The sequence below is a fragment of the Paroedura picta genome, chromosome 10 (genome assembly GCF_049243985.1).
Source record: "Paroedura picta isolate Pp20150507F chromosome 10, Ppicta_v3.0, whole genome shotgun sequence".
Lineage (NCBI taxonomy): Eukaryota > Metazoa > Chordata > Lepidosauria > Squamata > Gekkonidae > Paroedura > Paroedura picta.
In genome coordinates, this window is record NC_135378.1 from 87,118,004 (window position 1) to 87,141,922 (window position 23,919).

General features: G+C 50.3%; 1 protein-coding gene across 8 annotated transcripts in view; it reads left to right on the forward strand.

The window, feature by feature from the left end:
• The window catches only part of LOC143819563 (uncharacterized), a 29,877-nt gene extending 11,321 nt beyond the window's left edge, over window positions 1-18,556 (forward strand). For 2 of the 8 annotated variants that reach the window (XM_077301331.1, XM_077301332.1), the window contains exons 7-23: window positions 3,420-3,560; window positions 4,133-4,279; window positions 4,534-4,692; window positions 5,076-5,255; window positions 5,560-5,697; window positions 6,156-6,296; window positions 6,612-6,746; window positions 7,527-8,381; window positions 9,725-10,609; window positions 10,826-11,731; window positions 13,134-13,289; window positions 13,818-13,973; window positions 14,130-14,285; window positions 14,746-14,901; window positions 15,060-15,215; window positions 15,553-15,696; window positions 16,773-18,556. In XM_077301331.1, coding sequence (XP_077157446.1) covers window positions 3,420-3,560; window positions 4,133-4,279; window positions 4,534-4,692; window positions 5,076-5,255; window positions 5,560-5,697; window positions 6,156-6,296; window positions 6,612-6,746; window positions 7,527-8,381; window positions 9,725-10,609; window positions 10,826-11,731; window positions 13,134-13,289; window positions 13,818-13,973; window positions 14,130-14,285; window positions 14,746-14,901; window positions 15,060-15,215; window positions 15,553-15,696; window positions 16,773-17,350 — 5,189 coding nt within the window. In that variant the 3' untranslated portion in view covers window positions 17,351-18,556. The remainder of the gene's footprint in view (window positions 1-3,419; window positions 3,561-4,132; window positions 4,280-4,533; window positions 4,693-5,075; window positions 5,256-5,559; window positions 5,698-6,155; window positions 6,297-6,611; window positions 6,747-7,526; window positions 8,382-9,724; window positions 10,610-10,825; window positions 11,732-13,133; window positions 13,290-13,817; window positions 13,974-14,129; window positions 14,286-14,745; window positions 14,902-15,059; window positions 15,216-15,552; window positions 15,697-16,772) is intronic. The other 6 variants (XM_077301333.1, XM_077301334.1, XM_077301337.1 and 3 more) reach the window with 6 other exon arrangements.
• Window positions 18,557-23,919: the final 5,363 nt, after the last annotated feature.

The window sequence follows — 23,919 nt, forward strand, 5'->3', positions numbered from 1 at the left end:
GAAAAAATTTCTACAGTCAGAGTAGTTCAGCAGTGGAATAGGCTGCCTAAGGAGGTGGTGAGCTCCCCCTCACTGGCAGTCTTCAAGCAAAGGTTGGATACACACTTTTCTTGGATGCTTTAGGATCCTTAGGGCTGATCCTGCGTAGAGCAGGGGGTTGGACTAGATGGCCTGCATGGCCCCTTCCAACTCTATGATTCTGTGATTCTATGATTCTAGTACAAAGGAAGCTGAAGGGGAAACATGAGAGTCAAATCCCTGGAGGAAGTTTAGAGAAAGTGCCAGAAAGTGCTGGCCTCTCTGCAGAAGTAGAGGAAGCTTTGCCTTTCCAGGAAGATCTGGAAATCCCCACCCCACCCCTAGGCTTGCTAAAGGGAAAGTAACGATGTATATATTGTTTTTGTTTTTTTAAAACAATTTTTATTGGTTGTCAAAATTACACATGAAGAGGGAAGAATATGGAGGGGAAAGGGAAGGGGTCTAATAACAACTTGATAATACATTGAAACTAATGTTCTTGCCCAGTTTTAATCATAATCACTTACGCATATACTTAGACCTATTGCCTATTTGTTGATAAATTCCAGATAGTAATTCCAGTGCTCTTGAAATCGGTCTTCTGTTGGCCAAATTAGTTAATTTGGCCATTCTGCAAAGCTACCGAATCAGATGTAGGGAAGAGGTTCTGATGTTCTCACCGTCCGTGTTCTGGCACTGCTGAGAAAAGCCTTTGAGGCACAGGGAGTTCTGTTGCTGCCTGGCAGCCTCAGGGTGTGAATCACATGCCTTTTTTCAGCATCTCGCTCAGACGCTTGAGCTTTAGGCCCAGATTAATGTTGGTTCCCTTTTAATTTTCTGTAGGGTCTCCTGGACAAGTCTCTAAGCCTCTAGTTTGGATTTATGGAGACTCTCTGGTGGTGTCAGCCCAGAAACGGGCGTCCGGCACCACAGTGGGCTCGCAGCTGGGCTTGGAGGAGTCGATAGCTCTGGAGTGGCATGGGCAGGAAAGCTTGACGTGCACGATGCTTGTGCCCGCAGTACAGAATCTAGCAACTCTGGGTCAGATCCCAGATGTATTCCTCTTTCATCTGCGGGGAGACGATTTGGTACATACTATAGAGTTCGGAATATTTAGTTCTGTGAAGAGAACATTGCCCCTGCTTAGGGAACTGCTCCCCCAAGTCACAGTGGTTTGGTCAGAGCTAATACCCCAGGGAATGTGGCATGAAGTCAAAAGAGGGAAGCAGAGGAGAAGACTGAACACTGCTGTGGGAGAGTCTTTCCAAACGCTGGGGGGAGATGTGATTCGACACCCTAATCTTTCGCACGAAAACCCTGAGTTGTATACTGATAACGCAAACCTGTCCGATGCTGGCCTTGACATATTCGAACTCTCAGCCTCATGGGCAGAGCTTTCAGACTGCATGACTGCTGCCTTACCACTCTGCGCCACAAGAGGCTCCTTTGCCTTCCCCCTTACAAGGTGCTTAACAGTCTTTTAGTAGAGTTTACAGGTTGGATGTAGTTATATGCAAGGGAAAAAAAACGACTGTTTCAGATTCAGCCTGAAGCAATTCAGTTCATCCAGATCGTAATTGATTTGGTGCCATTGAAACTCTTCATAAATTGGACTCTTCATAAATTCTCATCATAGGCAATAATGGAGGTCACATGGAGCACTATATTTGGGTGACCCTAGAATTGGACCTCCTGGTCTAATCTTTTTGCAACTTGAGGATTCTTTTGGGAAGGAGCTCCTGCAGCCGTACTTCAAGTTTGATGCATCTACCTCAACACCTACCTAAATGCAGAATTATACCTTTATCACTATTAAAATTCATTTTAATCTTTTTAGCACAGTTTCCCAGCCTATCAAGATCATTCTGTATCTTGATATTGTTTTCTGCTTTGTTCCTAGTTTAGCATCATCCAGATCATTTATGAATATGTTGAACAACACATGGCCCAGGACAGATCCCTGAGGCGTTCCACTTGTCACTCTTCTCCAAGAGGATGATGCACCATTAACAATCAGTTTTTGGGTGTTATCTGTCTACCAGTTTTCAATCCACTTAACAGTAATAGGATCCATACTGCATTTTACCAACTTGTCACCAAGAATATAATGAGGAACCTTATCAAAAGCTTTTCTGAGATTGAGATAAACTATACCCACAGCATTCCCCTGATCCAGCAAGATAGTAACTTTCTCAAAAAAAGGGATGTTTAGTTTGACATGACTTCTTCTTGAGAAAGTCATGTTGACTTAGTAATCACAGCCATCTGCTCTAGCTGCTCAAGGACTGTTTGATGATTTGATCAAAAATTTTACTAGCTATAGCATTGGTTCTCAGCCTGGGGGCTGGGACCCCTTCGGGGGTTGAATTACTCTTTCACAGGGGTCATGGCAGGGCAAGCAGCTTGGCTGCGGGGGGGCACCATCCACCCAACAGCCTTGCAGGGTAGATCAAGAGAGTGTTTGTCTGTCTGGAGCAGTGGAAAAGAGTGAGATCGGCATGGTGGGACAAGAAGCAGAACTGAACTGAGAAATCCTGGGGGGGGGGAACAATTTATATACAATCATGAACCATGGATCTTCACGCCATTAGTCAGTTTCAGTTTAATTTCTATGAAAGAACCCTTGCATAACTTTATGGTTGGGGGTCGCCCCAACATGAGGGGCTGTATTAAAGGATGGCGGCATTAGGAACGTTGAGAACCACTGAGCTATAGGCATCAAGCTAATGGGTTGGTAGTTACCCGGATCCTTCTTTTCCCCCTTGAAGATGGGGACAACATTGGCTCGTCTCCAATCTTCTGGCACTTCACCTGTTCTCCAAGAATTGTCAAAAATGCTGGACAGGGGCTCAGAAATTACATCCGCAAGTTCTTTCTGTACCCTTAGATGCAATTCATTTGGCCCAGAGGACTTAGTGTCATTTTTAAAAACTAGTTGTTTATGGGCTGCCCCTACAGTGATCCTAGGCTGCAATTCTCATCCCTCATCCGTGAAATGATTTTGCCACAATGAGCCTGGTTTCCCTCACAAGAGAAGACTGAGAAGTAGGAATTGAGCAGCTCAGCCCTCTCTTCATCACCTGTTACGTTGTCAGTTTCTGGTCCACGCAGTGGTCCTACAATGTCCTTACTATTTTTCTTACTTTGAACATAACTAAATAACTTTTTTGTTGTGTTTAGCATTTCTCACTGGCCTTACCTCATATCAAGCTTTAGGCTGATTCGGGCACTTTTTTACCAATCCAAATCAAATCTCACGTGCTTAGTTTGAAGACTGCATACCTGTAATTCTGATTTGGATGTAACCTTCTTACTCAGGTTCACTATCCTGGTCAATGTTGAACTGAAAGCCACAAAGTAATTCTTCAGTTCATTTTTCCACTGTTTTGTTTTCCTGCCAGGAGAGGCTACTGTGAGCATCAAGGCAGAAACTTCTGGCTTGGCCCATCCTAGTCCCCAGACAGCAACATCCGGGCCCTGCAAGGCCAAGATCCGAGGGGTGAAGCAGAAGCTGGTAGCTGGAAGTGTTCCTCCTCAACCAGGTGAGTAAGCTTTTGTTCTTTTTTGTAGTGTGTGTCTGTAGAGGGGTGAGTTTTAGATGTCCACGCGGAGGGACCGGCGTGTGGGGGTCTGCACGCACCCTGTTGATCATTTGCCTTCCCCCTTAGAGAGGGCTTAACAGATAGGAGGCCCCCTCTTGGTGTTCTCTAGCCCTTAATAGGCTTCACAGTGGTGGAGCAGACATACCTGTAATAAGGATCTGCGGGTGACCTCTCCTAGTTAGGTTCACTGTCTTGGTCAGTATTTTATTATTTGTATTTATTTATTTGGATTTTTATACCGCCCATTCTTTGCGGCTCTGGGCGGTTTACATGGAATGTTGCATAAATTTAAATGGAACATTATAACAATCGATAGCATACAAATTTCAATAGAACATCATAACACAATCTATCAAGTAACAATTCACAAGACAACATGAATAACAACAACATTGGGGAGATCAAATTGTTCAGTCATGGAAGGGCGTCTGAGGGCCCAGCAGATGTTCCTAGTCGGTCAATAATATTGAACTGAATGCCACAAAGGAATTCTTCGGCTCTTTTCCTGCCAGGAGAGGCTGCTGTGAGCTCCCAGTCTGTGAACAGCAAGGCAGAAATCTCTGGTGTGTCGCAACCCCAGGCAGCATCACCTGGACCCTCCAAGGCCAAGAAGCGAGGTGTGAAGCAGAAGCCAGTAGCTGGAAGCAGTCCTCGTCCAGGTGAATAATCATAGATGTGTTTTAGGCAGCCATTCTCAACCTTTTATTGACCATGTCCCATGAAATACCTCTGTTCAGGAGGCTGCACTGTGAGCTAGGTTGAAAAAGGCCTAAGATAAGAATGAACTAACTAAATGTTACTTGTATTTTATATATGCGAGACAGATTTCTAGAACATTTGCACAAGAGAAGCATGGACAGAATGCCACAAAAAAAATCTTTTTTTCACTTTTTAATAATTTTTTGCTTGCCAGGAGAGACTGCTGTAAACTCCAAGCCTGTGAGCAGGAGCAAGGCAGAAACCTCTGGGTTAGCCGGACCAAGTCCCCAGACTGCAACATCTGGAATCTGCAAGGCCAGGAACCAAGGGGTAAAGCAGAAGCCAGTAGCTAGAAGTGTTCCTCCTTGCCCAGGTGAGTAATTGTGTGTGTGGCTTTGTGATGTAGGTGTGTGTAGAGTAGTGAGTTGTAGATGGCCATGTTTCACGTTGGGATTTGCATTCACCCTTTTGATCATTTGCCTTCCCCCTTATACTGCACTGCACCACAAATTGCAGTGTAGACAGCCCAAAGCCACAAGGGAGGGCGGTATATAAATGCAATAAAATAATAATAAAGCACAATACTTAACAGGGATACAGAGCACGTTGTCTCGCTCCCAGTAGATTTCACAGATGTGCAGAGAGCATACCTATAATTCTGATCGGCACATAACGGTGTTGTACAGTCCACTGCCTTGGTCAGTGTTGAATGTGATGCTGCAAAGGAATTCTTTAGTTCTTTTTTTCACTTTTTAGTAATTCTTTGCCTGCCAGGAGAGGCTGCTGTGAGCTCCCAGACTATAAACAGCACCAAGGCAGAAACCTCACCTGTTGCCGGTCAGAGTCCCCAGCCAGAAAAAACACCCGGGCCCTGCAAGGCCAAGAACCAAGATGAGGAGCAGAAGGTGGTAGCTGGAAGTGCTTCTTTTTGCTCAGGCAAGTAATCGTTGGTGTGGGTTTTTTGTTAACTGTGTTTGTGTGGAGTGGTGAGTTGCTGATGTCCACAGGTTGGGGTTTGTAGTCGCTCTTTCTTCCATTTGCCCCCCCCCCTTATAAAATGCTTAACAGGGATACAGTTCATGTTTTCTAGCTCTGTGGATTTCACAGGTATGGAGCGCATATCTGTCATTCTGATTTGCTGGTAATATTGGCGATCAGATTCACCATCTTGGTCAATGTTAAACTGAATGCCGTGAAGGAATCCTTCAGTTCATTTTCCACTGTCATGTTTTTCTGCCAGGAGAGGTTGCTGTGAGCCCCCAGACTGTAAGCAGCAAGTTAGACACCTCTGGTGTGGCTCGTCCAAGTCCCCAGTCAGCAACATCTGGACCCTGCAAGGCCAAAACCCATGATGTGCAGCAGAAGCCAGTACTTGGAAGTGTGTCATTTTGACGTGTTTTGTTTTGAAAACAAAGTAATAGTATAGAGGGGATATAGAAAGGAAAAGGGAATATATAACGTTATTGCGCCCATAATTGAGGAGGTTGAACTCCATCTTCTGGGGTGTTTGCTACTCCTCCTAATTTGGTGTCATCTGGAAATTTAGTGAGGAGTCCTTCCACCCCCTCATCCAGATCCAGATCATAGATAAAACCATTAAAAAGTACTGGACCAGTACCAAGCCCTGTGGCACCCCACTGCTCACCTCCCATCAGTCTGTTGATATACCGTTGATAACTACTCTTTGGGTGCAGTCACGTAGTGTTTTCTAGCTCACAGTAGACTTCACAGGTGTGGAGAGAGCATACCTGTAATTCTGCTCTACAGGTAACAATGTTGATCAGGTTCACCGTGCCCCAAAGGAATTTGCTGTTTCACTGTCTTTTTTCTGCCCAGGAGAGGCTGTTGTGAGCTCCCAGCTTATGAACAGCAAGGCAGAAACCTCTGAAGTGGCTGGTCCAAGTCCCCAACCAGGAGCATCCAAAAACCAGGATGTGAAACAGAAATTTGTAGCTGGACACGTTCCTCCTGGCCATGGTGAGCAATTGTTGATCTTTGTTCTTGTGGTGTGTGTGGAGGGGTGAGTTGAAGATGCCCATGTGGAGGGATATGTATGTTGGGGCTTCCACTTAACTCCTTTCATCGTTTCCCTTTCCCCTTATCAAATGCTTAACGGAGATATCAGCCTCTTGGAGTTTTCTAGCTCTCAGTAGGCTTCACAGGTGCGGAGAGAGCATACCTGTAATTCTGATGTGCAGGTCGATCAGGTTAACTACCTTGGTCAACGTTGAACTGGATGCTGCAAAGAAATTCTTCGTTTCTTTTTTTTTTAGTATTTTGTTTTCCTACCAGGAGACGGTGCTGCGAGCACCCAACCTGTGAGCATCAGGGCAGAAACATCTGAAATGGCTGGTCCAAATTCCCAGCTGGGAACATCCGGACCTTGCAATGCTGAGAACCGGGATGTGGTAGCTGGAAACATCCCAGGCGAGTAATCGTTGATAGAGTTTCCTCCATAGAGAATGTTTCACAGGGGTACAGAGCAGTCTCTTGATGTTGTCCAGCTCGTGCTAGGCTTGGATGATGTGGAGGCAGCATACCTGTAATCCTGAGCTACAGGTGACTGTGTTAATCAAGTTCAGTGTTTGGATGGTTGTTGGATTGAAGGGTGCTGGTCAAGTCACAGCCGACTTCTGGTGGCCCCTTACGGTTTCCAGGGTGGTTTGAAAGAGGTGGTTTGCCATTGCCTAACTCTGGACTTGCTGGGGGGCCTCCCATCCCGGGCTAACCAGGGCCATCCCCGTTTGACTTCCAAGGTGCGATGAGATTCTGCTAACCTGGGCCATCCAGGTGAGGACTGTGAGACTGAGGGTGGAAAGTGTCTTCAGGTCGCAGCCTACTTGTGCTAACCCTGTAAACTTTTCAAGGGACGTGTGTGGCCTTGAGCAGAGGTCTGTTGACAATCCCTGCCTCTGCGTACCAACCCTCTGGGAGCCTCCCAGGCAGATATGAAGCAGGACTGGCCCTCCGTAGCTCCCTACATCTGATGGGACCAGGCTTGGCTGGGCCATTCGAGGCCACAGGGGAGTCGTGTGCTTCTTTGGGTCACTCTCCTGCTTTGTCTGGTCTGGTCTTTGGAGGGCACAGAGCGGTGTTCTGCATTGCCTCCGCAGGCAATGAGTCAGATGCAGGCCTGTCTGTGCCTGATTCAGAGGTTTAACCTTCCAGTATGAAGTTAATTATGTTTTCTCCCTTCATTCCCTGCAGACCTTTTCAAGCCAGCTGCTAAACCTCGAGTCTGGGTTTGTGGAGGCTCTCTGGTCGTCTCCGCCCAGAAATGGGACCTGCAAAAGAGACAGTTTGGACAATTGGACTGGCTGCAGCAGAACATCACTCTGGAGTGGCACGGGCAGGAAGACCTGACCTGGGCTCAGCTGGTGGCCACAGTCCAGAAGCTGGCGGCTCAGGGCCAGGCCCCAGATGTATTGATCCTCCATCTGGGGGAGAAGGACTTGCTGAGCACTCCATGGCCTGCGTTAAGTCAGACAATAAGAAGAGAAGTGGGCTTACTTAAGGAGGCCTTCCCCAAAGTCAGGCTGATGTGGTCAGAGATGCTGCCACAGAACATCCGCCCTGCAGGAATGGAGGCTTGTAACGTGGAAGAGCTGCTGCGGGAAGCGAACTTGGTTGTGGGGGGCTTCATCTCCGGCCTGGGGGGCATGGTGATCAAGCACGGTGAAATTGCAAACTGCGTCTTCACATTGAACCTAGAAGGAGGCGGTTTGTCTTACATCGGCCTTGACCTGTTTTTGGAGGACATAAGGAACGCAGTTCGTGCTCATGTGCTCCAGTCTAGTGGAGCAGCCGGTGGTGGACTCCAGGGAGGCAGGAATGCCTCTCCGTTTGCCTCTTTAGCTGCTTCTGCCGGCCTGGGCACCATGAGCCAGGAGGCTGCGATAGAAGGGAATCAGACGGTGTCGTCTTCCAAGGAAGCATCGCAAACGCCAACGAACACAGGAAGGTCTGCTGTGAGCTCCCAGCTGGCTTCTTGGGTCAGCCACAGGAAAGAGATGCAGACAGTGGGGCAGAAACACATGGTTGGAAAGTTTCGTTTCTGTTCAAGTGAGAATTTTTCTTTCTTTTATTCTTTTCTCTTTTTCCATAGTGGTGTTATTCATGTGCTTGCCATCACTGAATGTTGCTTGTGAGATTTCCACCAGGGGCTGCTTAGGAACCAAAAGGCCAGGCTGTCACTCCTTCTGGTCAGACTTTCTTGTGTGAAGGCTTCTCCTTAATTTGTAGGCCTGGAAAGTGTTTAGGCTTCTCTGCTGTTCTCAGTATGGGGCAAGCCTAAGAGCAACCCCATCATTCAGGAGCAATTGCCAAGGTGATAACTATTACTGTTAAAAAGAATCCCCATACTTAGAATAGCGAGCAGTCACTGAAGAAGACTCAGAAAAATGGCTTTATTGACTACCTGGGACCCCGTTCTGATTGCTTAAGTTTTTCAAAGTGTCCTTGATATAAGGTTATTTGGAATTATATACTTGAGAGATCACTCAGCATTTAGCCTTTTCCTTTATGTTCGATCTTGGCTAGCTATAAGGAAATGGTGATTCCTTTATTGAGGCAGTCATGGTCAGCTGACAGCACTTCCGGGGTTCATCAAAGCTCAAAAAATACTTTAGGGGTTCCTTCATGGTCAAAAGGTTGAAGAAGGTTGCGCCAAGAGACAAGGACAAATGGATTCCCACTGTAGCTCTGTTTGAAGAACTGAGTAGAGACTCATGAAAACTCACACCCGGCACAAATTTTATTTATTTATTATTATATTTATATACCGCCCTCCCCGAGGGCTCAGGGCGGTTTACAGAAAACAGGAAGAGATACAATTAACATATGGTAACAGGTAACAGTAATAACAATATAACAATAATAACAAGATCATCATAAACAATAACATTATAAATAGAAATTGCGAGAGTCTCAGCTCAACTCTTACTGTGACCCAGTGGGTTAAACCGATCAGCGTTGGTTGCAGGGGGGGAGCTTGGGGGCCAACTGGAAGCAGTGGTTTGGGTCTACCTCAACCAAATGCCTGGCGGAGGAGCTCCCTTTTGCAGGCCCTGTGGAACTGTTTAGGTTCTGTTTAGGTTTTGTTTGTCTTTAAGGTGCTACTGGACTCTTTACACTTCGCTTATGTATTTAGTTAGTTAGTTAATTTATTGTACTTATAATTAAATTTCTATACTGCCTCTCCAGGTATCTACCTGCTATGAGTGGTTTACATCATTCAAACAAATAATAATTTCAATACCTAAAAGAGTTAAAAACAGTTAAAATCACCTTGAACCTGCATCAACTAAGAACCTTGATTTCTGTATTTCCCCCTGCCTCCCACACGGGTGGTTTGTTCTTAGGCTGCTGATTTAGTACCTCTTTTCCTTCCCCTAATTTTTCTTCAGGAAGTTCTGATAGACCTGGAAGCAGCTCTAAGCCTCGACTGTGGATTTGTGGCGACGCCATGGTCATCTCTGCCCAGAAGCGGGCGTCTAGCACGGCAGCGGGCTCCCAGCTGGGCCTGGAGCAGAGAGCCGTCCTGGAGTGGCATGGGCAAGAAAAGCTGAAGTGGATTCAGCTCCTGCCCTTCCTACATAATCTGGTAACTTGGCATCAGGCCCCAGATGTGTTAATCATTCATTTTGGGGATGAAGATTTAGCACGCGCCTTTGACCATAACTTAAGCGACAGAGTGATAAGAGAGTTGGTCCTGCTTAAAACACTTTTCCCCAGCATCCCATTGATTTGGTCAGGGATCATCCCACGGAGCAGCTGGCATGAAAAAAGAGCAGATATGATACGGACAGCAGTGCACAAAGTGGTGGGAGGGTCTGTCAGACGCCATGGGGGTCATGTGATTGAACACCTTAGAATTTCATCCAAAGACCCCAAGTTGCATCTTGATGAAGCTAATCTGTCTCATGCTGGCCTGGACATATTTTTGGAAGACATCAGGAGTGGAATTCTCACTTACATGCTCAAGTGTAGCAGAAGGACAGGTGACGGACTCAAAGAAGGTATGAGCCTGCCTCCACCCTCCTCCCCAGCCACTCCCTCTGGCCTTCCCTTCGGGAGTCGGGAGTCTGTGACACAGGAGGACGAAGTGGTCTCGTCTTCAGAGGACGCCTCAAGAATGCAGACGAGTGCTGGAGAGGCTCCTGTGAGCAGCAAGGCAGAGACCTCTGGGGTGGGCTGTCCAAGTCCCCAGCCAGGAACATCTGGAACCTTCAGGACAGAGAACCGAGATGTAGAGCAGAACCTGGTATTTGGAAATGTTTCTCTTTGCTCAGGTGAGTAATTGTTGGAGGACACTGCCTGTTGGAGGTGTGGGGGGGGGACGTTTTGAGGTGAACCTCCAATCTCAAGAAAGTAGTACAATTGGGCTCTATCCAGGTGGAATCAAAGGAAAAGTTCTTTATCTCATATCTTCCCTTTCTGGTTTGGCTGGGAAGGAGGTCTGAGGACTCACTTTTTGTGTTTTCTATCTTCCCTCCACCTTTCTGCAGGATCTGCTGGGCATCTCTCTAAGCCTCGCATATGGCTATGTGGGCATTCTTTGGTCAATGCAGCTCAGGAACGGGCTTTCGCCACCAGCACAGGCTTCCAGCTGGGGCTGGACGAGAGGATTGTTTTGGAATGGCACGGCTGGTACGGCTTGACGTGGGCTCAGCTCATTCCCTACCTACAGGATCTGGCAACGTGGCTGCAGCCCCCAGATGTGTTGATCCTCCATCTTGGAGAGAGCGATATAATGTTCACCATATACATAGGTTTTCTAATTGAAACCATACAAAGGGAACTATTCCTGGTTAAGGAGCTTTTCCCCAATGTCAAAGTGGTGTGGTCGGAGATGATGCCGTGGGGAAACTGGCTGGAATTGCCCAGCGCGTCAAGTAAAAAAGAGTCACTTCGGAAAGTGAACCTTGATGTAGGGCAGTATGTTAAGGACCATGGAGGCGCCGTGGTCAAACACCCTAGGATTTCATTTGAAGACCTTGAGCTGTATACTTGCCAAGCCAAGCTGTCTGATGCTGGCCTGGACATATTTTTGGAAGACATAAAGCATGGGATTCTTGCTCACCTGGTCCAGTCTGGCGGGGCAGCAAGAAAGGAATTTGAAGAAGGCACGAGATTATCTCCTTCTGCCTCGCCAGCTGCTCCCACTAGCCTTTCCTCCATGAGTGGGGAGATCACCCGGGAGGATGAGGCAGTCTCATCAACCAAGGAAGTATCAGGTATGCAGATAAGCACCAGAGCGACTGCTGTGAGCCCCCAGCCGGTCAGCAACAAGGCAGAAACCTCTTATGTGGCCAGTCCAAGTTCCCAGCCAGGAACATTTGGAGCCTTCAGGACAGAGAACCAAGATGTGGAGCAGCAGACACTGGCATTTCAAAGCATTCCTCCTTGCCTAGGTGAGTCACTGGCAATGGATTTGTGTGTATATGCATGTGTGTTTATGGGGGCTGAGCGATGGATGTGGAGAGATGCATGTGGAATTTCACTCACCTGTTTAATCATAGATGCACAGAGCTGGAAAGGGGTGTGAGGATCATCTGGCACAACTCCCTGCTAAAGGAAAGAAATTCAAAGCTCCTACCCCCCCCCCCAACTCCCAGCAACTCCTGCTCTATGCCCAAAGAGAGCCATCTTGGTGTAGTGGTTAGGAGTGTGGCCTTCTAATCTGGCGAGCCGGGTTTGATTCCCCACTCCTCCCCCACATGTAACCACATGTAAAGGGTGACCTTGGGCCCGCCACAGCACTGATAAAGCTATTCTGACCTAGCAGTAATCTCAGGGCTCTCTCAGACTCCCCTACCTCACAGGGGTCTGCTGTGCGGAGAGAAAAGGGAAGGTGATTGTAAGACGCTTTGAGACTCCTTCGGGTAGAGAAAAGCGGCATCTGAGAACCAACTCTTCTTCTTCTTCAGTAATATCAGGGCTCTCTCAGCCTCCCCTCTTGAGTTCTGTTGTGGGGAGAGGAAAGGGAAGGCGAGTGTCCTCCTCCTCCTCCTCCTCCTCCTCCTCCTCCTACTACTACTACTAAAACCTTTAGTATCCTCCATCTTTGAAGGCTTAAATTCAGATGGCTTTGCTTGAGCCAGCTCATCACTGCTTCCAGGCAGCTGGCTCATGTCTGGGGATGAGTCAGGACGGCTTTCCATCATGAGGGAAAGCTGGGTGTCATCAGCATACTGAGGATATCCCAGTCCAAGCCTCCTATTAAGGACTCTATACTTCTTTTAAAACGGCCCAAAATTGCCTTTAGTAGGAGTCTACTAAGACTCCTAGATCCTTTTTCACACATACTCCTGCCAAGGCAGGTCTCCCCATCCTACAATGATGCATTTGATCTATCACTATTAAAATTCATTTTAGCCCAGTTTTCTAGCCTGCCAAGATCATCCTGGATCTTGATTCTGTCTTCTGCTGGGTTTACTACCCCTCTTAGTTTAGTATCATCTGCAAATTTAATAAGCACCTCTTCTGTTCCTTCCTCCAAATTGTTTATGATCCTTGAGGCACTCCACTTGTCACTTTTCTCCAGGAGACTGATGAACCATTAACAAGCACCCTTTGGGTGCAATCTGTTAAACCAGTTATTGATCCACCTAACAGTAATAGGATCCATACCATAGTTTACCAACTTATCAACAAGAAGTCCTGGAAGCTTCATTTCTGTTCTTGCCTGCATATAATGGGCTCTTGTAAAAGTGCCCCTCCCCACACATTTTGAGTGTTCTTATCTCGTTATTGGCATCTGACTGGCTGCAAAGGAATACTTCAGTTCATCTTTTCACTAATTTGTTTTCCTAGGAGAGGCTGCTATGAGCTCCCAGCCTGTGAGCGGAAAGGCAGATACCTCTGATGCTTCTGGTCCAGGTCCCCAGTCAGGAATGCCTGGAGCCAGCAAGGTCAAGCACCAAAACGAGGACCAGAAGCCGGTAACTGAAAGTTTTGTTCCTTGCACAGGTAAGTCACTCTTCATGTGTTTGTGGTGTGTGTGTGTGTGGGTGGGTGTGTATGTAGTGAGTGGTTGATGTTCCCAGGGAGGGATATGCACATCAGGGTTTGCACTCACCATTTTAATCATTTGCCTTCTTTGCTTAAAAGAGGAACAGGGCAGTCTTTTGGTGTTTTCTAGATCTCAGTAGATGTTGCAGGTGTGAAGGCAGCAAACCAGTAAATCTGATCTGCAGGCAATACTTTAGATCGGTGGTCCCCAACCACCAGGCCGCGGCCTGGTGCCGGGCCGCGGCTCCCTTCCTCTGCAGGGCTGCGCTGGCCGCACATGCGCTTTTGCGCCATGGGTGGCTGCAAACGCGCATGCGCGGCACTCCCACGCATGCGCAGCATGCGAGGCTGGGCGATCACCCTCCCCTGCTGCTGCTGGTCCACAGCCTGAAAAAGGTTGCGGACGACTGCTTTAGATCAAGTTCACTGTCTTAGTATTGAGCAGAATGCCCCAAAGACATTTTGGTACATTATTTTCACTGCCAGGAGAGGGTGCTGTGAGCTCCGCACCTGTGAGCATCAAGGCAGAAAGCTCTGAAGTGGCCATTCCGAGTCCCCAACCGGGAACATCCAGGCCCTGCAAGGTTGAGAACCAGGATGAGGAACAGAAGCTGGTAGCTGGAAGTGCTTCTCCTTGCCCAGGTGAGCAATTGGGGTTCTTCCCCCTTATAAAATGCTTAGTAAAGGTACAGGCTCGCCTCTTGATTTTTTACATCTCTTAATAGACTTTACAGTTTTGAACTGCTGCAAAGGAATTCTTCACTTCTTCCCCCCCCCCCTTATTTATCTTCCTGCCAGGAGAGGGTGCTGTGAGCTCCCCACCTGTGAAAATTAAGGCAGAAACCTCTGAAGTGGCCGTTCCAAGTCCCCAGCCGGGAACATCCGGGCCCTGCAAGGTTGAGAACCAGGATGAGGAACAGAAGCTGGTAGCTGGAAGTGCTTCTCCTTCCCCAGGTGAGTAATTGCTAATTGTGTGTGTGTGTGTGTGTAGAGGGGTGAATTGCTCTTGTCCCCCTGGAGGAATATGGCTGTCAGGGTTTGCGCTCACCCTTTAGATCAAGGGTCCCCAACCTGAGGCCCGTGGGCCGCATGCAGTCCCCGACCTCTTTCTGTGCTACCCTTGACTTGGACATCAAAGCTTTGGCTAATAGAAAACAGCCACAAAAATCACACTGACTAGGTAAGCATGTGTAGCTAAATAAAAGGACTCCACAGTAAGATACTGTTCCAAAATAGATTGCTTTAAAGTTAACATTAATTCATTTTCCTTTGAATATTTACTTTTGATCTAAATAAGTAGGCTGATGTTCAGGTGTTGATCAGGCTCAGTGTCTTGGTCGGTCTTGAACAGAGTGCTGCAAAGGAATTCTTCACTTCTTCCCCCCCCCCCCCCCCTTATTTATCTTCCTGCCAGGAGAGGGTGCTGTGAGCTCCCCACCTGTGAGCATCAAGGCAGAAAGCTCTGAAGTGGCCATTCCGAGTCCCCAGCCGGGAACATCCAGGCCCTGCAAGGTTGAGAACCAGGATGAGGAACAGAAGCTGGTAGCTGGAAATGCTTTTCCTTGCCCAGGTGAGCAATTGGGGTTCTTCCCCCTTATAAAATGCTTAGCAAAGGTACAGGCTCGCCTCTTGATTTTTTACATCTCTTAGTAGACTTTACAGTTTTGAACTGCTGCAAAGGAATTCTTCACTTCTTCCCCCCCCCCCCCTTATTTATCTTCCTGCCAGGAGAGGGTGCTGTGAGCTCCCCACCTGTGAGCATCAAGGCAGAAACCTCTGAAGTGGCCATTCCGAGTCCCCAGCCGGGAACATCCAGGCCCTGCAAGGTTGAGAACCGGGATGAGGAACAGAAGCTGGTAGCTGGAAGTGCTTCTCCTTGCCCAGGTGAGTAATTGCTAATTGTGTGTGTGTGTGTGTGTGTGTGTGTGTGTGTAGAGAGGGGAGTCGCTGATACCCCCCTGGAGGATTATGGGCATCAGGGTTTCTGCTCATCCTTTTGATGATTTGTCTTTCCCCTTATAAAATGTTTAGCAAAGGTACAGGCTCACCTTTTGATTTTTTGTATCTCTTAGTAGACTTTACAGGTTTGAAGGGAGCATACCTGTAATTCTGATGTTCAGGTAACAGAGTAGATCAGGCTCAGTGTCTTGGTTGGTCTTGAACTGAGTGCTGCAAAGGAATTCTTCACTTCTCCCCCCTCCCTTATTTGTCCTCCTGCCAGGAGAGGGTGCTGTGAGCTCCCCACCTGTGAGCATCAAGGCAGAAACCTCTGAAGTGGCCATTCCGAGTCCCCAGCCGGGAACATCCGGGCCCTGCAAGGTTGAGAACCAGGAGCTGGTAGCTGGAAGCGTTTCTCCTTGTCCAAGTGAGTAATCAGCTGGTGTGTGAACATAGCGTAGGAATGTTTTAAAGGCATTCTCTTCAGATTCATTGAAGGAAAGGGGTGATACTTAATAAAACCCTCCATGTAGCCACATGGTGGAAGGGAAGGCAGCATGGCCTCGCCTGATCATGTCCAGTCTTGGAAGCTAAGCACACTCGGTCCTTGGGAGGCACCCAGGGAGACTCTGCAGAGGAAGACGATGGCAGAGGGCCTCTTCTGGCCTGCTTTGAAAGCCCCTTCCTGGGGGCACCCAAAGTTGGCTGCGGCTTGTCTGCATTTCACAAACAGAGAGATTTGTCAGTTTCCCTGTCCTGAGGGATAGCTAGGACCAGACTGGACTGCTTGTGTCCGCCCCCCCCCCCCCCCGAAGGCCCAGGCAGAGATTAGGCAAGCGGCATGGCCAGAGGCTGGATGGAGGGGGATGGAGGCAAGGCCGTACCCAGAAAAGCTCCAGCCGCAGCATGCTGTGGGGCTAGCAGGCTCAGGCTGCAGATTGCACCTGGGCTGGGGCCTCTGCAGGAGGGGTCTCCTGGAGCTGAGAGCTGGAAGTATTGGTCCTTCACCCTGACCCCTGCTTGGGATGGGTCTGGTCCTTCCCTAGGTGGGCCTGCCCCTGGTGGCAAGCAAAGTGAATTTGGGCCAATGACCTCCTTCCTGTGGGCATATCCTTCCTGTGCCTCTCCCTCCCTTTGTGCCTGCCTGCCTGCCTGCCTGCCTGGACAGGCCCCTCCCTGCCCTGCCATGAAGTTCTTCCTGATGTGTGGCTTGTAAAAAGGAAAACTCTAGAGGGTGTTGCAGCCCGAACTCCATGCTTGTGCTGGCACAGATATTCGGGCACCTGCCTCTGCAGACTGTTTGGGGCCCTGCTGACTCTAGTGAAGCAGGGAGGTCCTTTCCTGCATGTCATGCTTAAGCTGTGCCTCTGAAGGGCCTGGGGCAGCCCATCGCCTTGGCTGCAGACGACCTGCGTGGCATACACGTGTGTGGTCACATGACTGTGGCAGAGAGCAACCTTGTGGCTTTTCCCTCCTCCTCCTCCTCCTCCTCATGTCCTGCAGAACAAGAAGCCCCCAGGTGGCGAGTGTGGGTTTGCGGGCACTCTGTGGTTGTCTCTGCCGAGCAGCAGGCGTCTGGCACTGGAGCAGGCCCCCAGCTGGGCCTGGAGGGGGACGTCGTTCTGGAATGGCACGGGCAGGAAGACCTCACCTGGACTCGGCTGGTGCCCACATTGCAGAGCCTGGCAGCTCAGGGTCAGGCCCCCGATGTGCTGATTATCCATCTGGGCGAGAAGGACTTAGAGAGTCACCGCGGGGCTCACTTAAGCGGTACCATCAGAAAGGAGCTGGTGCTTGTGAAGGACCTTTTCCCCCAGGTCCGGATCCTGTGGTCCAACCTGCTCTTGAGGAGGCGGGGGGCTGGCCGGACGGGATCTCGCATGGCGAACCGGGCCCGTACGATGGTGAACCTCGAGGTGGGGTCGTTCATTGGCACGCTTGGCGGGGCAGTCCTCGAGCACGGGGCAATTCCACACACAGATCCTGATTTCTACGTCGATGGAGACAGCCTCTCTCGCCGAGGTCTTGACGTGTTTTTGGAGGACGTTAAAAACGGGATTCTTGCCCACTTGCCTTCTTGATAGCGCAAGGAAGGTGGACGAGTCAGAAGTTAGTTCCAGGTTCCCACACAGGCAGGTATTTTTCAGGGAACCCCTTGATCTGGAATATGATGTTAATCCATTGAAATAGGCTTACCTCCCTATTCAGGGAAAAGTGGCGAGACAGCCAGGCATTCCTGCCGCCCCTTGTCAGGTTCCAGTGTCCATCCTGAGGGGCCGGGGTAGAGGGTGTAGCCCTCCCCTGGGACTGGGATGCTGGATGTTGAGAGTCGGGCTGGGCACAGGAAGAGGCAGTGCAGAAGGATGCTTCCGCCCCACCCCCCTTCCCAGAAGCTTCACTGCCGAATAAATCAGTGATCGTCACAAATACTTCGTGTGCAGAAATGCTTTTTATTTCCCTGCAGATAAGAATCCTGTACAAAATACTAGAATGTCCCACTCCTACTAGTGCAGTGAGCACCACTCCAAAGGTGCGGGGGGCGAAGGGGCCTCTAGAGTGAGTGCAGAGGCTCAGAGCTGCCTGCCCGCGTTGGGCCAGAGTGGCGATTCTGCCAGGGAGACTCCCGTGCTTAGCTGGCCAGGGACCTGAAATGGAATCTTGGGACTATGCAAAGAGGATAGTGTGGGGGTCGGGGGCAGAGGCAGAGGCCAAGGCAACTGGCCCCCCACTCCCTCTGAAACTGGGGTTGTCCATTCTGACAGTGCTTGGCTCCCCCACTCCCCCCCCCACACTTTTTTTTTAAAGGCTGCAAGCTGGGATGATACTCGCCAATATTGTGCCATCCAGTTCTTGCTTCTTCCCGTCCTCATGCACAGATTCCATCCTTTACTGTCTCTCTTCCTGAGTGTAACTTAAGGCGTTCTATGGCAGAGCCCACATGGGGAGTGTGTTTCCTAAGGCAAATGCCCTGCATAGGTGAAATATTGGGGTGCAGAGACTTTATGAGACCCACATTTTGATGTTCTACTCCAAAAATCCATCGGATAATCTGCAGGAACACAACGCACTTTGGCAGCCTCACCAGGTGATCTGGACAGAAACAGAATAGTGACCCCCACTTCCTCCACGCCCACCCAGGGCAGACTGGCCTTCCAGCTTGCTAGAGCAATTCCTGGAGGGCTGGTAGCAAGGCTGCAAGGGCCACCTGTTGATCACGGCAGCCAGCAGGGGGGTTGACAAGAAAGAGTGCCGAGAGGGAAAGAGGCCAGCTAAGGGGATGGCCAAGGGTGGTGGTGGGGGGGGGGGGGGGAGAGGCTAACCCTTCCTGAGACCCCTTCCATGAGATTTCTCTGGGCCACTCCAGTAGCTCCAGCCTGGCCCAGTTGGCTGGGACAGAAACCCATGGCTTTTAAGGCAGCCCCAAAGATGCTACTTCTCTAGAGAGCCTGCTCTGCTTTGGAGTGCAACCCTGCCCAAGCTTACTGGAGGTAAATCCCACTGAATCACCAGAATTGCCTGGCAGAGGGGAAAGAGGAAATGTTTTCTCCCAAAAATTCTGAAGCAAAAAGAATCCAAGTTCCCCTCCTCTGGGGTGTGTGTGTGTGTGGGGGGCTTTAAGAGGTAACCTTTTCAGCCCTTCACAGGCTGGAGGTAGCACAGCTGCAGCAATCCCTGCTGGGATTCTAGGCTCTGGGAAGGGGATTTCTGACACTTGTAAGAAAAATTATTTTGTGAAATGAAGGGGGAGCATTTTAGGGGATTACTTGAAAATAAGATTGGAAAGTTCTGTCTAATTAAAGCAACCACTCTCTTGCTTTCCTTACTTGATCGCTCCTTTCTTCATCTGCACCTCAGTAGGAGAGGGGGCTTGAGGCTCCTCCGCCATCCTCCACCCTGGGTGAGCTGGTCAAGTCCCTCGCGCAGAGATCAGCCACCCGCACCTGAGGTACGATGCCAGCCACTGCTTAGTTCCCTCCTCTCCCCACCCCCTTCTGTAATCGTCTGCATGAAAATGAGGAAGATGCATCTGAGGAGGTGAGGTGTGACTCATGTTGGAATAAACACTGCTTGATCCCGGTCTGTGGATCAGTCGGTACCGGTCCGCGGCTCCTCCTCGTCCTCCTCCCCCCCAGCTGCTGCCTTGGGGGCTGCCCTGACAGGGGCTCAGGCGGCAGCGACGTCCCTCGGCAAAAGACTACCCCCCCCGGGCCTCAGTAAAATTGTCAAGCGTTGACCAGTCCCTGGTGATGAAAAGGTTGCACATGTACACATTAGAAATTTTAAAAAATGTGAACAATAGAATTAAAGGACTATGAAAGGCAAGTAGTACCCATGACTGTCAAGCTAACTCCAATTGCACTTTTTAAGACCAACACAGATGTAGTCAAGGAGTGGATTTTGGAGTGCTCTCGAAAGCTCCCACCTTGAATAAATCTTGGTTGGTCTTAAAGGTGCTGTTGGAATCAATGTTTGCTGTGCTACTTCAGGCCAACAGGGCTACCCACTGGAATCCTTGTAAAGCTGAAATAGAGACAGCAATTATTTCTGTTGTGGCCGGTCACTACTTGCTCCTCTTGGTAATGTCTCAGTGTTGAATAGGAATCTCAGAGCTTCTCCTTGCATCTCATGGCCTTTTGCAGGATAAGCAATTCTCATCTCCCCAAACCTGCACTCTGTGGCTTTAGGGAAACCAGTCTCTCTTAACGCCCGGTGTGGGTTGGGCTAGGAGAGGGTCCCACTGGGGCCCAGCAGGTGTTGCTAGAAAGTGGGCAGAGGCAGGCAGGACTTCCATTTGGCGCTGGGGGAGATTTTAAAAAAGTTGCTTTGGCAGCAGCTGTCCCCACAAGACAAGGGTCTTCTCTTCATGACTGAAGGAAAGCTGTGGGGATGCACAAAAACATGTTCACACAGTATGTTCCTGTTAAGAGCTTTTGGCTGAAACATTGAAGAGTTGGTATCAGTTGTGGCCTTATTCCCTGATATATTATTTACATGGTGTTTTATTTGCACATATATAAATGGATCCTTTTGAACTTGTCCATTGGGTTTTCATGGCAAAGATACTGGAGTGGTTTGCCATTTTCTTTTCCAGTGGATCACCTTTTGTCAGAGCTCTCAGCTATGACCTGTCCGTCTTGGGTGGCCCTGCACGGCATAGCTCATAGCTTCACTGAGCTACGCAAGCCCCCTGCCACGGCAAGGCAGCGATCCTTGAAGGGGGATCTCTGGTGCTGGAGAAGACTCTTGCGAGTCCCTTGGACTGCAAGGCGAACAAACCGGTCAGTCCTAGAGGAGATCAGCCCGGACTGCTCCTTAGAAGGCCAGATCCTGAAGATTAAACTCAAATACTTTGGCCACCTCATGAGAAGGAAGGACTCCCTGGAGAAGAGCCTAATGCTGGGAGCGATCGAGGGCAAAAGAAGAAGGGGGTGACAGAGAACGAGGTGGCTGGATGGAGTCACTGAAGCAGTTGGTGCAAACTTAAATGGACTCCGGGGAATGGTAGAGGACAGGAAGGCCTGGAGGATCATTGTCCATGGGGTCGCAATGGGTTGGACACAACTTCGCACCTAACAACAACAACAACTGGAGCCTGGAGGGTCTAATTTCAAGGTCAGCAGCCTCCTTAACCTCCACCACAGATTCTCGAGACGCCAACAGAAGGCACCAAGCCTTCTTCTCTGCCAAGCACTGGCTCTTTCTAACCTGCATTATCCTTCAGTACCCAGATCCCTGCCCTTTCTCCTCTGGGATAGCTTGGCCTGGTCTGGCCAGGTACAGCAATCTTCACAGTTCTTTCAAACAACCAAAACTAGGGGAGGATACAAGGTCCAAAGTCAACTCTGTCCGAGGGTCAAGATTCCAGAGGTCAGGCAAGCATGAAGTAGCTGATGTCTGGCCATAAGGCGAGCGCTTCTCCTTTTAGCCTGCAGCTCTGCTCTAAGCCTGTGCCTTCATGCAGGTGATCTTGGAGGGCTGGAACAGGCAGCTGGCTTCCATCTGCTGAATCAGAGTTGGGGGTTGGGGGTGACTCTGTACAGGCTCTGGGCCTGCTTGTTACCTCCTCTTGTTTTTCAGCTTCTGCTGCCTCTGCCCCGGCCATGCTGGCCCCTTCCTCCTCCTCGACATTGCTGAGCCCTGGCTGACTCATGACGGGTTGGTTGGTGTGTGTTCCTCTGTCGGTCTTCCTTTCTTTCTGCACGTCAGGTTGATTCCCAGGTCCCGCTTCCATGTGGAAGTTTCTCGGGAGACAGCCACACTTGTGTGATGCCTTGCTCCCTCCAGCTACAGTTGGAAGCCCTTCTGGCATGCAGGATGCGCTCAGTAGCTACTTGTCTTCTAAGATAGATTCAGATGGGTCGCCGTGTTGGTCTGAAGCAGCACAATGAAATCAGAGTCCAGCCAGGCACCTTTAAGACCCACAAAGTCCATCGGCATCTTTGGTAAGACCTGTGGATGCTGCCGACTGCTTCAGTCAGGCCCAGCAATACTCATCCCCTGGTTCCTTCTGCCTCTGGGCTCTCTCACTAGCCCTGCCTGGGAACTCATCCCCCCCCCCCTCTCTCTCCGTATGTGCAAGGCTTGAGGGAGTCTTGTCCCGGTGCCTGGAAAATGCACATGAAAGCTTCTACCCCAGCATTAAATGTTGCAGGACTGAACGGAACCCCTGGATCCTGTTGCTTCAGACCAACACAGGGGCCCACCTGAATCTAGCCTGGCTCTTAGAATCCAGCCGCTGGAGCATCCGGGCCTGGCCAAGGGCACTGGGGCTTCAAGGCCTGCCCTTGCAGGGGCCATAGTGGATCCCCTTTTGGAATCCATCTCTCGCCCCCAGGGAGCACAGGGCGGGTGGGTTGGTTCCCCTTTAAGAGCAGCTCGCCTGTCACCCGAGCCCCGTGCCAAGTCCCAAGTCGGCTGAGCTGGCTTCAGGAGCAGGAGGCAGACAGGCCAGGGCAGCTTGCACACTTCGGAGTCCAGAGAACCGGACTGGCCGCAGGGAGGGCCGTCCCTTCCGGAGCCCGGCAGAATGTTGCGGGTTTTCATCCTCCACGCGCAGAACGTCCAGACCCCGACACTGACATCAGCGATGCTTATTGCTCCGTCGTCTTTGAAGGTAAGAAGGCGTGGGGGGAGGGGCAGTGATGGGAGACCCCAAAGGAAGAAGGCCAAAGCGGAGGGCCTGGGGGAGGGGGGCAGGGCCCAGAAATCTCAGGGGGGGGGACTTTGGGGCAGACGGTCGCCTCTCTCCTCCATCCCTGCCGCGGCTGGAAACCACGGGGAATTCAGCTCTCTGCTGTGTCTATTTGCAGACTGCCAAATGCTTGGCAAGCAATCGATACAAACATCCCAAGTCCCCGGGGAGGCGTGGCTTCGCTTTTTAATTGTGCTCCTGGCCCCACTCTGAAGGGGGAGGGGAGGGGCGGGGGGTCCCAGGTCTGTCCTCCACTTTGCCCCGGAGCAGACCTGGGACATTTATCTGGGGGGGGGAGGGGAAATGTATCGGTCAGGCGCCTTGTCCAATTCGTCCTCAAGGTCAAAATGGGTTTGCCTCCCCCCCCCCATTTTTTTAGTTGTGTAAAGTATTAAGGATAAAAGATCAAGAAAGAGGTGCAAGAATGAAAAGACAATATAAAAGATGCACAGAAGCACTTCAGTTACATTTTAAGTTTTTCTGCAACAGAAAGAACATTGCTAGGCTGGGCTCTCAGGCCCTGGCCTCTAGGCTTGCCAACTCTGGGTTGGAAAGTCCTGGAGATTTGGGAGCGGAGCCTGCGGTGTGTGATCCCGTGGAGTCCAGCCTGCAAACGGATCTCTGCGGCTGGAGATGCATCTCCAGACGTCTCCAGATCCCACCTGGATGTTAGCCATATCCCGCTTAGGGAAGGGTCCCGTAATAGGACCCTGCATGCTGGGCCCAGGCCCCGAAAGGGGCCACGGAGACAGAATCCCACCTAACACCTTGAAGCCTCATTGCAAAACACTCTTTCTTACATAGCGCACAATTAGGAGCTCCAGAAAAAATGAATCCAGGGAGACAAGTAAGGATGCCAGCCTCCAGGGGGGGCCTGGGGATCCTCCAGAATGACAGCTCTTCCCCAGACAAGAGAGAAGAGCTCCCCTGGAGGAATGGGTGCTTGGGAGGGTGGATTAGGGAGGCCGGTCCCCAGGAGGGACAAGAGGATCCCCTGGAATTCCAGCTCCTCTCCAGACTGCAGAGCTCAGTTCCCCTGGAGAAAAGGGCTGCTTGGGAGGGGGACTCAGGGATGCCAGCCTCCAGGGGGGGCCTGGGGATCCTCCAGAATGACAGCTCTTCCCCCAGACAAGAGAGATGAGTTCCCCTGGAGGAAATGGGTGCTTGGGAGGGTGGGATTAGGGAGGCCCGGTCCCCAGGAGGGACAAGAGGATCCCCTGGAATTCCAGCTCCTCTCCAGACTGCAGAGCTCAGTTCCCCTGGAGAAAAGGGCTGCTTGGGAGAGGGGACTCTGTGGCCTTGGACCCCACTGTGGCCCCTGTCCCCCCCATGCTCCGTTCCAAATCTCCAGGAGTTTCCTAAACTGTACCAGCCCCCCCCCCCCCCGATGGGCAGGGTAGTCTGGCAGCCCTAGAGACGAGAAGTGCTTGGCAGGACAGGACAGAACCGGACCTGGAC